The sequence below is a fragment of the Aquarana catesbeiana genome, linkage group LG05 (assembly GCF_042186555.1).
Source record: "Aquarana catesbeiana isolate 2022-GZ linkage group LG05, ASM4218655v1, whole genome shotgun sequence".
NCBI lineage: Eukaryota > Metazoa > Chordata > Amphibia > Anura > Ranidae > Aquarana > Aquarana catesbeiana.
Genome location: NC_133328.1, coordinates 528782832 through 528797423, shown reverse-complemented (window position 1 = coordinate 528797423; position 14592 = coordinate 528782832). Strand labels below are relative to the sequence as shown.

At 41.9% G+C, this 14592-nt stretch overlaps 1 protein-coding gene across 4 annotated transcripts in view; it reads right to left on the bottom strand.

Moving 5' to 3' along the window:
* Nucleotides 1–14592, bottom strand: part of LOC141145227 (NXPE family member 1-like) — a 452066-nt gene that overhangs the window by 204546 nt on the left and 232928 nt on the right. For 2 of the 4 annotated variants that reach the window (XM_073631730.1, XM_073631729.1), the window contains exon 3: nucleotides 2702–3387. The exons of the other annotated variants lie outside the window; for them this stretch is intronic. In XM_073631730.1, coding sequence (XP_073487831.1) covers nucleotides 2702–3387 — 686 coding nt within the window. The remainder of the gene's footprint in view (nucleotides 1–2701; nucleotides 3388–14592) is intronic. 4 annotated transcript variants of the gene reach the window in all.

The following is a 14592-nucleotide window of genomic DNA, read 5'->3' as shown; positions in this document are numbered from 1 at the left end:
AGCAAGTTGGTGGGTGGGGGCAGTGGGGGGTGAAGTAAGGAATTAAGGGTAGAAAAGAGTTGACGAGGTTTGGATGAGAGGGTTGTAATAGGTTTGTTAGCAGTGTGGAGGCAGGAGTTGTATTTGAGAAAGGCAGACTTGTAGAGGGTAAAGTCTTGCAAGGATTTAGTTTTACGCCATGCTCGCTCAAGAGCTTGGCTGTGTCTCTTAAGACTTCTGGTGTCGTCTGTTTGCCAGGGTTGTGGCAGATTGGGCCTGGTTCTGCGTGTAGAAAGAGGAGCAAGTATGTCTAGGTATGACAACGTGGTGTTGTAGATGGAAGTGGTTAGGTCTGGGCAGGACAGGGGTGCGATTTTGTCATAAAGGCCATCAGTAGCAGAGTGAAGAAGGGAAGGGTTGAGGTTGCGAAGGTTTCTGCGGGTAGTGGTTTGTGGGTTGGCAGCATGGGATTTAGGAGACAAGAAGAGTGTGAAACGGATAAGGTTGTGATCAGAGAGAGGAAAGGGGGTGTTAGAGAGATTGCAGGGAGTGCAGCGATGGGAGAATACAAGGTCAAGAGTGTTGCCATTGGAGTGAGTGGTGGTTTGTGTCCATTGTGTTAGGTTAAAAGAGGAGGCTAGGTTGAGTAGTTTAGAAGTGGTAGCACTATTAACATTGATTGGAATGTTAAAATCACCTAGGATGATGGCAGGCACTTCAGATGAGAGAAAATAGAGTAGCCATGCAGAGAAGTCATCCAGAAAGCATGACACTGGTCCAGGAGGCCGATAAATGACTGCAACCCTCAGACAAGCTGGAGAGAAAAGACGAATGCAGTGCATTTGGAAAGAGCAGGGAGAAAGAGAGGGAGGTGTTGGAAGTACCTGGAAGGTGCATTGTGGGGAGAGGAGAAGTCCGACACCACCTCCTTTTCATCCACTGGGTCTGGTAGAGTGAGTCCAGAGGAGGCCACTGTGAGACAGGGCAGCTGGAGAGGTAGTGTCAAATTCCTGGAGCCAGGTTTCGGTTATAGCAAATAGATTAAGGGATTTGGAGAAGAAAAGGTGACAGAAGCTAGTTTGTTGAAGACCGAGCGGGCATTCCAGAGGGCACATGAAAGAGGGGGGCCGAATTGTGGAATCAGGGGAATTGGGATGAGAAGGTTGAAGTTACGACTACTGTTGGAGGAGGTAGATGGCCAATTTTGGCATTGGGAATTGGGTGTGGGAGGGCCAGGGTTTGGTGCGATGTCCCCAGACAAGAGAAGTAGTAGGAGGGTGAGGGTGATAAGGTGGGAGTGGGATTTATGAGAGGGCAGATGCTGTGGTGGAATGGAAGAGGTGATACTGTGAGGGCTTAGAAAGAGCAGGAGGTGGTAAGTGGTGTAATATTGAGTGGGAAGAAGAGAGGGGGATATGTACAGGTTGGGGGCTGGAGAGGGGGGATAAAGAAATGAGAGTTTGAGGAGAGAGGACGTTATAACAAAGATTAGTGTGATCATGTTGGAGGGTGGGAAGAGGGGAATAGAAGAAAGGCTGAGGAAAGTTAGAGAATGAAGAGGAACTTCCTGGAAAATAGCTGTTGAACAATAATGACTGTACTTACTTTTTTGTAGCAGTGCCTTAGTCAAAGTGCCCGTGTACAAGTGCCAAACACTTGACCCTCTATATCCAGTGATATTGCCGCAGTGTCTCGGCTGCCCGGGACTCCCCTCCTCATTGATGAGACAGCAGCCATTGGCTCCCACTATCATGTCAATCAAAGTCAGTCAGCCAGTCAATGATGAGAGAAAGGGGGACAGGTCCGGGCCATGGCTCAGTGTCTGAATGGACACAGGGAGCTGTGGCTCGGCTCGGATGCCCCCATAGCAAGCTGCTTGTTGTGGGGGGGACTCAACAGGAGGGATGGGCCAGCAGCACCGAAGAGGAACCTGAGAAGGGGAGGATCTGGGCTGCTCTGTGCAAAACCACTAAACCTGGGGTGGGGGGCATTATAGTGGGCACAGAACAACCTGGGGGGAGGAATTCTAGTGGACACAGCATAACCTGGGAGGGGGGATTACAATGGGCACATAATAACCTGGGGGGGGTATAGTGGGCAAAGCATAAACTGGGGGGTAGGATATATATATATATCTCACTTGTGGCGCACCTATCTATGCATAGTGGAAAAAGGTTTTTGTTTTATTTAAGCACGTCCCTTTAAGTCCCTCCCATTGGTAAAGTAATTTGACCATGAATACTATTTGTCGCGTCACACTACGTGCGCCACATTAGCACACTCTTGCAATTGTCCAAAGACTTTTTTAAGGCTAGTCAACAACACTGGCATAATGAAAACCATGCCCACTCACTGCTGCATTGCAGTAAGTAAACCATGCTTTTTTTTTTTTGTTTTATCAAGCAGTGGGGCCCAACTTATGATCTTGCACACGGGCCCACTTATTTCATAAAACGCCCCTAATATCAGCATTCACACCCCCCCATGTACACATATTAACCCCTTTGTGCCCAACATTGATCTCTTCCTAACTGCCCTCATCATTAACCCTTTACTGCTCAGATATTATCATTAGCAAAATGGGCTGCTCAGTCTAAAATGCCCGGGCCTGTTTTTTGTCCCAGTCCGGGCCTGGATGCCCAATTAATTTACATCACATCAAAAAAAATCTTACTGGGTATTGCCTCTCAAAAACAGTAACAGCAAGTAACATATAACATACCTGACAAGCAGACTGTTTTCCAGTGGAGATAGTTGGGTAGCCAGTGTCTTCCAGTTTTTGAATTCTGTCAATGAATCACAACTGAAATTCTGGGGTCTGACAGAGTAGAAGTATTCCTCATCTCTCTCATCTATATACTCACACAGTTCTTCTTCTTTATTGAGATTGAAGCCACATTTGGTTAATACTTGTTTACCTGGACTAGTGAATTTGCACAAGTAGGCAACATTACCATACCAGCTATTTCGTGACTTCCACAGGGCTGAAACGGCTTCACTTGGGTGCATTAGAAACAATGTTACCACTACTTTACCTTCCCAAAATAAGGTGAAATGAACATGGTATGTTCCATTTTTGAAGTCTTCAAATCTTCCAGAAGCTCTCGCTTTTATATCAGGATTGGAAATGATTGCTCTCAGATAATCTCCTCCATAGACTTTCTTTTGGCCTAAATGATCATATGCATCAAATTGTACTATTAATTCATCTCCAACACAATACTGTTCTTTGGGGCTTTTTATGAACATTTTGCTCTTTTTGGCACTTGTTGTGTTATCGATATGGACAAAAGTCACTTTAGGCATCATCTGATCTATATGATTGAATATCTCATTGACCAGCTTCTGAATTTCAGATACTTTTTCTATTTTGTTGACTGTAGATGTATGTCTCTCTATAGTAAAACACTGAACAAACAAAAAAGCATCAAATAATTACATATATTACAGAGTTAATATTGTACAGTGAGGGAAAAAAGTATTTCATCCCCTGCTGATTTTGTACGTTTGCCCACTGACAAAGAAATGATCAGTCTATCATTTTAATGGTAGGTTTATTTTAACAGTGAGACAGAACAACAATAAAAATATCCAAAAAAACGCATTTCAAAATAGTTATAAATTGATTTGAATTTTAATGAGTGAAATAAGTATTTGATCCCCTATCAATTAGCAAGATTTTTGGCTCCCACGTGTCTTCTATACAGGTAACGAACTGAGATTAGGAGCACCCTCTTAAAGGGAGTGCTCCTAATCTTGGCTTGTTACCTGTATAAAAGACACCTGTCCACAGAAGCAATCAATGAGAATTCAATCTCTCCACCATGACCAAAACCAAAGAGCCATCCAAGGATGTCAGTGACAAGATTGTAGACCTACACAAGACTGGAATGGGCTATAAGACCATCGCCAAGCAGCTTGGTGAGAGGGTGACAACAGTTGGTGCGATTATTTGCAAATGGAAGAAACTCAAAATAACTGTCAGTCTCCCGCGGTCTGGGGCTCCATGCAAGATCTCACCTTGTGGAGTTTCAATGATCATGGGAACGGTGAGGAGTCAGCCCAAAACTATACGGGAGAATCTTGTCAATGATCTCAAGGCAGCTGGGACCATAGTTACCAAGAACAAACAATTTTCAACACACTACACCATGAAGGACTGAAATCGTGCAGCGCCCGCAAGGTCCCCTTGCTCAAGAAAGAACATGCACAGGCCCATCTGAAATCTGCTAAGGAACATCTAAGTGATTCAGAGGAGAACTGGGTGAAAGTGTTGTGGTCAGATGAGACCAAAATCTACCTCTTTGGCATCAACTCAACTCACCATGTTTGGAGGAGGAGGAATGCTGCCTATGACCCCAAGAGCACCATCCCCACCATCAAACATGGAGGTGGAAACATTATGCTTTGGGGGTGTTCTTCTGCAAAGGGGACAGGACCGCATTAAAGGGACAATAGACAGGGCCATGTACTGTCAAATCTTGAGTGAGAACCTCCTTCCCTCAGCCAGGGCATTAAAAATGGGTCATGGATGGGTATTTCAGCATGACAATGACACAAAACTCACAGACAAGGCAACAAAGGAGTGGCTCAAGAAGAAGCACATTAAGGTCCTGGAGTGGCCTAGCCAGTCACCAGTCCTTAATCCTATAAAAAAAATATGTGGAGGGAGCTGAATGTTTGAGTTACCAAACGACAGCCTCAAAACCTTAATGACTTGGAGAGGATCTGCAAAGAGGAGTGGGACAAAATCTCTCCCGAGATGTTTGCAAACCTGGTGGCCAACTACAAGAAACATCTGACGTCTGATTGCCAGCAAGGGTTTTGCCACCAAGTACTTTCATGTTTTTCGAAGGGGTCAAATACTTATTTCACTCATTAAAATGCAAATCAATTTATAACTTTTTTGAAATGCATTTTTCTGGATATTTTTGTTCTTATTTTGTCACTCAGTGTTAAAATAAACCTACCATTAAAATTATAGCCCGATCATTTCTTTGTTAGTGGGTAAATGTACAAAATCTGCAGGGGAGTGTATATGCAAAGTACAGAATTTTAGCAAAATTGTATATGTAAAGAAATTATAATAGCATGTAGGAAAACAAGAAATTATCAAAAATGAAATATAAATAAATAGTTATGAGCATTTCTGGGTTCACTGAACACTGAGGGCTGTGGTGAACAGAATGCATTTTTTTCACATGTTCAGTTTAAATTGTCTAGGTTAGTGGTCAGTACCTAAATTGACTTATCCTTGGAATTTTAGTGATGCATTTTTCTGGTTCAGTTTGTTACAGCGCTAAAAATGTTTTTTTTTTCTTTTTGCTGAATAAAAGATGTATTGGGTTCCTTCATTAACCTGACAGTTTTCCCACTATGATACCCTTTTCATTAGGACCGAACATTGTTAGGAAGTTTGGTGACATAAATGTTTTTGTATTGTTTCACATATTTAACAAGGTGGAAAAGGTTAAGCAAAAGATTGCCGCTCCAATCAAATCCATATCAAGACACCCGCCCTAATGGAACTCACAGGTGCTGGCTCTGCACAGGCTTGAAGAAAGAAAAAAATCCTGGATGGCCGCACACCATAGAAGGCATCTTTATTGATATGAAGAAATAAAATCCAAATGCAGTCACCTCATGTACAGGGAGGAACAGGAAAGATAGCTAACATGTTTCACGCCCCATCATGGTGCTTATTCATAGCTGAATGATTAAAGTTTGATCATGGGTATATATAGGGACTTCAAGTTTTGATAGCCAATCCAGAGATGGTCTCAAATAGAGACCCGCCCACATAATCAAACTCTAGAATGACACCCAAGAGATAGGAGACACCTGGGATGTGAAGTTGAATTTTAAATCAAAAATTGAAGACAAGATAATATGACAATGTAATAATGCCTATAACGGTCCACCAAACTAAAAAAAGTTTACTAAGTGAACCAATGCGCATATATATATATATGTATATACATGCGCTAGACACATGATTATTTTTAATGTTCACATTGTTCAACCTCTCCCATTGTGTACATCCATAACCTTGGGATGAAGACCATGATAAATACTAAAACAATATTAAACAATAGCAAAGTACAAAGTAACAACACTAATTTTCAAATCATAAATGATAAATAATCTCAAAGGAAAACTTGTGTATAAATGATGATAAACAAAATTCGTAAAAATGTAAAACATGCTGAAACCATACAAATCGCAAAATCGCAAAATAACATATACAAGAAATTGATGTGAAAATACCAATAATACCAATAATCCTATTCCCAGCTATCAATAATGTCTTGGTAACTGCATATATATATATATATACACATCATCCTGAAATATATAAACCTAATTACATTTGAAAATTGTGTAAATAAAACCTTAATTTTCGTTTAAAAATGATTATGTATAAATCATTATTCCCACATAAATCCATGCACTCAAGAAGAACGCAAGGCCCATTCGACGACATCTGGAATCCATTCATATTGGATTCATAAACAAAAAATATATCTCAAATTTGCAACAAACAGCCAAGAAAAAAAAGAAGAAAAAGACAGAAAATCGTCATCCAATGGGGAAGCATTTAAATGGTGCATGGAAAAGGTGGGAAAATAAAGAGGGACCCTAAAGGAGTTACATGAACATCTTTTTAATAGACTAGCTATATGTGCTAAATAACGTAAACTTCAGACGGTGGTCCAAAATTTATAGAGGTCTATAAATATTACCTGGATGGCTATGCAAGGAACAGTAAACAAAGAGCAATGATCTCGTTGTACCTGTAATTGCTATGGGAAAGGTGGTCACGCTACTGATTTTCTCAGTTGAATCTCAAAGAACTATAGAAAATCAACAGATATTGTGTGGATAGATGTGTAGGAGATATAGTCTCTCTATACTTGGTGCAATAACATGATTAAGATGATAATTTTGTTACAAAAGCGATAATTTAAACTTCCAGGCTCTAAGTAGATCACAAACAGCAATGGATCACCAAATATATATAAAATCGCAAAAAAATCACAAAAAATCGCAAAAAATCAAAAACCATTAAAAAAAAATAGAAAAAACGTGGAAAAATACACAAAATTGATAACAAATCGGAAGAACAAAGAACAAAAAACAAAAAATCAAAGTGAGAGATGGCCACTGACAAATATAAACCAGGGAGCATTACGTCATATACTGAATAAATTTAGGCTAAGGTATCAAGATAGACACACATGTATGTGAAATATTGTGGGAGTCAATGTGACCTAAATCAATCAATATGTTATTTGGATTAAATTGGGGATACACATGGGCATAACACGGTACGTATCTATTGATAAAAGTGGGGCACGTCCCATTCAAAATTGAGGCCGGTGGGACGTCTAGTATTTAGATTAAAAATCCACTGAACCTCTTGTTTGCACAATATGCCAAATTTGTCCCCACCTCTAGGAGGTTTAACAATTTTTTCAATGCCTTGAATGGTCAAGCTGGATCTATCCTTGAAATGAATATCAACCCAATTTCGAGCAATGTTAGTGGCATGTTCCTTCTCTATGTCATAGAGGTGATCGTAAAGACGATCCCTCAGTCTGCGAGTGGTCCTGCCAACATAGTGAATAGAGCAAATGGTACATGATGATGTGATGACATAAACTATGTAACGCGTGTTACAATTGATGAAGGACTGTATTTTATATGATTTGCCTGTTGAAGTAGATGTGACAGTGTCACCCCCTTTTATGAAGGGACAATATGTGCAAGACCGACCACCGCATCTGTATGTTCCCTTAAACTGCAGCCAATGAGCAGTTTGTTTTTTGCTAATGTAAAGGCTAGGGGACAAAAGTCCACCTAAAGAAGGTGCTTTCCTTGGTACCGTATGTATGCCTTTATTTAAAATTTGAGAATAGATATGATCGTTAGACAACACCGGCAGATATTTGGCAACTATTTTCTTAATTTTATGAAATTCAGCACTGTACGGAGTGGAAAATGTTGGAACAAAATGGGATTTTTCTGATCTATTCTGTCTACTGTGGTTACTGGGTTTGTCCATTAGCAAATTGGCCCGAGGTGTTTTATTTGCAATGAACAAAGTCCTATTGATAGCTGACCTGTATGTTCCCTTAAACTGCAGCCAATGAGCAGTATGTTTTTTGCAAATGTAAAGGCTAGGGGACAAAAGTCCACCTAAAGAAGGTGCTTTCCTTGGTACCGTATGTATGCCTTTATTTAAAATTTGAGAATAGATATGATCGTTAGACAACACCGGCAGATATTTGGCAACTATTTTCTTAATTTTATGAAATTCAGCACTGTACGGAGTGGAAAATGTTGGAACAAAATGGGATTTTTCTGATCTATTCCGTCTACTGTGGTTACTGGGTTTGTCCATTAGCAAATTGGCCCGAGGTGTTTTATTTGCAATGAACAAAGTCCTATTGATAGCTGACCTGGGGTAACCCCTAGCTTCAAATCTAACTGACATATGTATGGCCTCCTGTTCAAAATCTATTTGTCTGGTGCATAGTCTTTTCAGCCTTAGAAATTGGCCCACTGGAATACTTTTGATGGTATGGGTCGGATGGCTAAAATCTGCACGTAGAAGAGTATTACATGCAGTGGGCTTTCTATAGAGATTTGAAATGATTTCATTGTTGTCTCCTGTGAGCTTAACATCTAGAAACTCTATAGACTTTGGTTCATGTTGTCATGTAAATTTTAAATTTAAAGTATTATCATTCATATACTCCAACCATTGATCTAAACAGATGTGTGGCTCAGAGACAATGAACAGGAGATCGTCTATATATCGACAATAGAATGCAGTGTCTTTTAGATGGGGACTTTCAGGTCCAAAAATGCGGGACCTCTCCCACCATCCCATATACAAATTGGCCAGGGATGGTGAGAACTTAGCTCCCATAGAGGCCCCGCACTTTTGGAGGTAAAAGTCCCCGTCGAACATAAAAAAGTTATGTGTAAGGAGATATTCCAGGCACATGATAATGAACTCCTGTGAAGCCAGAGAGAAGTTTCCTGATCTCTTTAGGAAGAAGGATACCGCCTGTAGACCCAGGGCATGTGGAATTGAAGAGTACAGGTTGGAAGCATCACATGTTATCCAACTGTAATTTTCATTCCATGTTAAACCATTAAGTTTAGGATGGCTCGATCCAACAATGAGGGAGAGCTCTGCCCTAAATGACTCAGTAGGGTCACCCCTTAATTTGCAATAGGTAGTGGTGTCTGATAGTTGTCGCATGGCCTCATCTCTGTATGTGGCCGCATTCATGACAACCACCGAACCCCCCTTGTCTGCACTTTTGATAACTATACTGTCATCTTTGCGTAAATTTTCATTAGACATTTTCTCATCAACAGATAAATTATCAACTGATTTTTTTAAAGATATTCCGTGCCAACAAGGTCAAATCCCTTTCAACCAGAGTCTGATATGTGTCCATGTCTTTGCCTCTAGAACTCACAGGATAAAAATCAGATTTCATCTTAAATGATACTGAACTGCAATAAACATCATTGTCATCCATATTAATATCTGATTCAAAAAACCACCAGGGCGTGACTGGATGCTGAGGTGAGGTCGCTGTGCTCCTGGACCTCGTGCCCGCTCCCATGTTTGAGATCGTGGAGAGATAGGAGGTGGAAGGAGAAAGGAGGAAGACGCTGGAGGAAGAGCTAGCAGCCGGTGCCTGGATACCTGGAGTCGGGGGGACGTGTAGTTGATCCTCCTGTGGCTCTCCCGCAGGTGAGAGCGGGGGTGGTGACGCGAACGCGGGATTGAGCGGCCGCCGGTGAGTCCCGTAGTACACGAGCGAACCTGTCCCCTGGCATGACTAGGAGGCGAGGGGGGGATGAGGCGGTTACGCAGGAAGGAGGGGGTGCAGGAGCGAGCGCCCAGGCCCTACGTGGTCCTAAGGAAAAAACAAGCCAGGCTGCTTTGGCTGCCGCAAAATTGGAGCGGTTTGCGCACACGCCAAACCAGACACCAAGGAAAGGAGGGGAGCAGCAGCACCAGCCATCCTTGGCGGCCCAATCTGTGGGGAGGAAAAGTCAGGGCTCTATGGCAGACACACAAATAAAATTAACAACAAAAGCAACAAGACCTGCAATGGCATCTGCAGTGGCGGTGGCGGCACCGGCGGGGGTACCTGTGGTAGTGACGCCCCCGGGTCCTGAGGAGGAACAAGGGGTGGTGGAAGATACACCCACATCCACCTTAACAACAGATGAAGAGCCGTCCTTGAAAGAGATTCTCTCTGCAATCAATAACTGTAAGTTATCTTTAAATGAAGTATTTGTCCAGCTTAAATACATTGGTGAAGATGTGTTATAATAAAACGCGAGATACAGGAGGTATCTGCGCGAACAACAGCTCTTGAGGGGAGACTTAGCCAGATAGAAGATGATGTAAACCCAATCAAACAGGATATGCAATTAATGCAGAAACAGCTGAATATATGCATCCATAAAATAGATGAGATGGAAAATAGAGCACGCAGGAAAAATGTGAGGGTACTAGGTCTCCCAGAGAAAAGTGAAGGGGCTCATCCTGCAGAATTTATGGAGATATGGTTCAGAGAAATATTTGGTAGAGACGTTTTCAAATTTTTTTGCCATCGAGCGTGCGCACAGAGTTCCATCCAAGCCATTGCCTTCAGGAAGTCTGCCTAGGCCCATGATTATCAAATTTCTGTATTTCAAGGACAAAAACACAGTTCTCCAAAAGGCAAGAGCAATGAGAAACATTCAGTACAAGGGTGTAAGAATCTCAGTATACCCAGACTTTTCCCCTGAATTACAGAAGCAAAGAGCTAAATTTATAGACTGTAAGCGCAAAATGCAACAGCTTAAAATCAACTACACATTATATATACCCAGCCCGATTAAGAGTGACAGCCTTTGGGGAAATTAGATTTTTTAACACACCTGTAGGAGCGACAACCTGGTTGGAAATAAATGAAGGGAAGATACGACAGGGTGAAGAGCCATGAAACCAAGGGACTGATCTGGATTTTTTTTTCTCTTCCTTTTTTGTTGTTTTCCTCTTATATCCGAACTTCCTTTTCCTATTTTCCAATTTTTCCTTTTTTACAGTTATATGCACAAAGATGGGGGCGGGGAGGGGGGGAGGGTAAGGGAAAAGTGGTCTAGGGTAAAGTGTGAGAGGGTTGAGTTATTCTTTTCTATGAGGGGGAATTTTGAAGTGTTATTGTGTATTAAAGAGGGGGTTGTTCCCCCCCCCTCCTTTTTCCTTTTTTTTTTAATTTTTCTTTTTCATGATGAACACAGTCAAGACATTTGGGACATTTGGGATTATTTTTTCCTTACTTTGCTTGGTTTATAGCACACAGATTGTTTTTCACTCACTTGTTAAAAAGGGTGGGGGGGGGGAGAGAGGAGGGGAGTGTTTGGGGTGAGGTGGAATTGCGAAAGAAGAATAGGGGAATTTGTGGAACAAGGTGGTATGAATCAGGAGTGAGAGGGGGAGGGGGGGGGAGGGGGGAGATTGTGAGATGTGTGTTGTGGATGGGACATAGGAATATATATGGGATAGGGCTTGACTTTACACTGGAAGACAAACCACAAATAACACAATGCACGAGGGAAGGAATTTTGAACATAATAATTATGAAAAATGAGTGTAATAGAAGTAAGGAATTATCCTGCAGGGACAGGAAGACTGGGAATAGGAATGGTGGGGTCTGGGGGTAGGACGGAGGTGGCCTCAGGTCTGACCAAGAAAGTCAGGAAGGTTAGGATATGCTCTTGGAATGTGCGGGGGGTTAAGGATCCGTCCAAGAAACGGGCAATTTTTGCAGAGATCAGTCTGGATAAATCTAAAACATTATGCCTGCAGGAGACACACCTAGAGAGAGAGTCCGTCAAGGTTTTGGAACATAAAAAATTTAGGGTACAATATCACTCGACACACACCTCTTATTCAAGAGGGGTGAGTATATTGATAGATGCTGGGGTGGTCTTCTCCTGCAGGCAAAATAAAACAGATGAGAATGGAAGGTATATTTTCCTTTTCTGTATGATTGAAGATTGTGAATGCGTGCTAGCAAATGTTTACATTCCTCCACCATTTAAATTAGAAGTCTTATGTGATCTGATGAGGTTTGTTGCCGATAAGCCAGGAGTACCGGTCATAATAGCAGGAGACTTTAACATGACAATGGACAAGAGCTTAGATCGGTTCCCACAGAGGACTCCTGTTAACGGAGCACCGGGAGGCCCACTGTTTCGATTTTGTGAGGAGACAGGGTTTGTGGATATATGGAGGAGATGGTACCCCAGGGTAAAACAGTATTCCTGTCATTCTAAATCATGTTCTACCCTGTCTAGGATTGATCTCATACTATGTAATGAGGAGGCCCTATAGTTGGTAGAGGAGGTAGAATATAAACCAAGAGGGATCTCGGACCATTCACCAATAGTTTTCTCAATAAAGATGGGGGCGAATTATAGTAGGGGGGACTGGAAGGTAAACCCATTTTGGCTGGAGATAATTAAGGATACGGAAGGGATTGCCACAAACTTGAGAGAATTTATAAATGTGAATACAGGGACTGCATCACTAGGAATAATCTGGGATACCCTAAAAGCATATTTGCGGGGGGAGTTGATACAAAAAATAACATACGTTAAAAAGCAATCGCAGGCTAAGGAGATTGAGTTGAGGAAAGAGGTGGAAAGGGCAGAATCACGATATGTGGAGTCATCAACTCTGGGAGAAAGCAGAAAATAAAAAACTAGTTCAGAAGCGGCCTTTTTTGGGGAAGGTGAGCAAGTGGGGAGAATCTTGGCTCTAATATCCAAGGTAAATAGCCCCTCAAATACTATATCAGCAATACAAGATAAAGAAGGGGGTATTAGAAGGACCACTCCTGAAATAGTGCACGAATTTAAGAAATATTATAAAAATTTATATAGCACCTCACAGAGGAATGTAGAAAGGGAGATGTGGGATTTTCTCCACCAACTTAAAATACCTCAACTATCAGAAGAGGACAGAGAAGGATTGGAGGCTCCATTGACACTTGAGGAATTACGCAAAGCTACAGAAGATATGGCAAGCCAGAAAGCCCCGGGACCAGACGGCTTGCCAACAGAAATCTACAAAAAATATGGGGATATATTATTGCCTAAACTTCTTCAGGTATTCAATGGAGCTATGGAGGAAGGAAAACTGCCAACTTCTATGGTAGAAGCAACAATAATTGTATTAGCAAAAGAAGGGAAAAATAATTTAGAAACAACCTCCTATAGGCCAATATTCCTCTTGTGTTCGGACGTTAAAATTTTGGCAAAAGTACTAGCAGCTAGATTGAACAAAATAATCAGTAAGGTAATACACCCGGATCAAACCGGGTTTATTCCGGATAGATCTACAAGCCTAAATATAAGGCGGGCTTACCTGAATACACAGATCCCAGTCGTAAACGGAAAGAATAGAGCCATTTTGTCCTTAGACGCAGTCAAAGCTTTTGACAGCTTAGAATGGCATTACCTATGGAAGGTATTGGCAGAATTCCGTTTTGGTCTCCAATTCGTCTGCTGGATAAAATTATTGTATGAGGGCCCCAAGGCAAGGGTAAGAATAAATGGGGCGTGTTCTGAATGGTTCCAGTTGGAGAGGGGGACGAGGCAGGGGTGTCCTCTGTCTCCTCTTCTTTTTGCTCTTGCAATGGAGCCTTTAGCCATTGCCTTGAGAAACTCCCAGGGAATACAGGGATTTAAAAGAGAAACAGGAGAAGAAAAAGTTGCTATGTACGCCGACGATGTCCTGCTATTTTTGGGGGACACACAATCTTCCTTGAAAGAAGTTTTAAGGTTGGTACAGGATTTTGGACGTTTCTCTGGACTGGAAATAGGATGGGAGAAGTCCGTGCTTATGCCCATAGATCCCCTTGTGGAGCCACTCCCACAGCAGGCAACCCAGATAAAGATAGCAAATCAAATGAGATATCTGGGCGTTAACTTAACAAAGGACCCGGGGCAGTTCATAGCAAGGAACATGGTCCCACTTATGGTAAAACTTAAACAGAAGAGCAGGGTGTGGGGCCGACTACCGCTTTCGGTGGCTGGTCGGATCAACTTAATTAAAATGGTGTGGATGCCACAAATATTATACATAATACATAATTCACCAGTATGGATCCCAAAGTATTGGTTCAGAAAATTAGAAGGATTATTTAGGAAACTGATTTGGAGGAATGGTCCAGCAAGAATCCGCTTGCAGGTGTTACAGCGCCCAAGAGAAATGGGAGGTCTTGCTCTGCCAAACCCGGAATTTTATTTTCTGGCGGCACAACTACAATATATGAGGGGAAGTAATACAGTATACCTGTAGAAAAGGAAGGAGGGAATAAACTATTGTTGAGTGATACAAAACATAGTACAGTAGTGGAAGCAGTAGAGGCGGACTCCTTTGAAACCAGATGTTTAACAGCACAATTAATGGTAAGAATCTGGAACACTGCTAGGGCCATACTGGGTTATGGTGGTTTCTCTGAATTTTCCCCTCTTTGGGAAAATAAAAACCTGGAAGAACTTAAGATATTGGGGAAGGTGGAG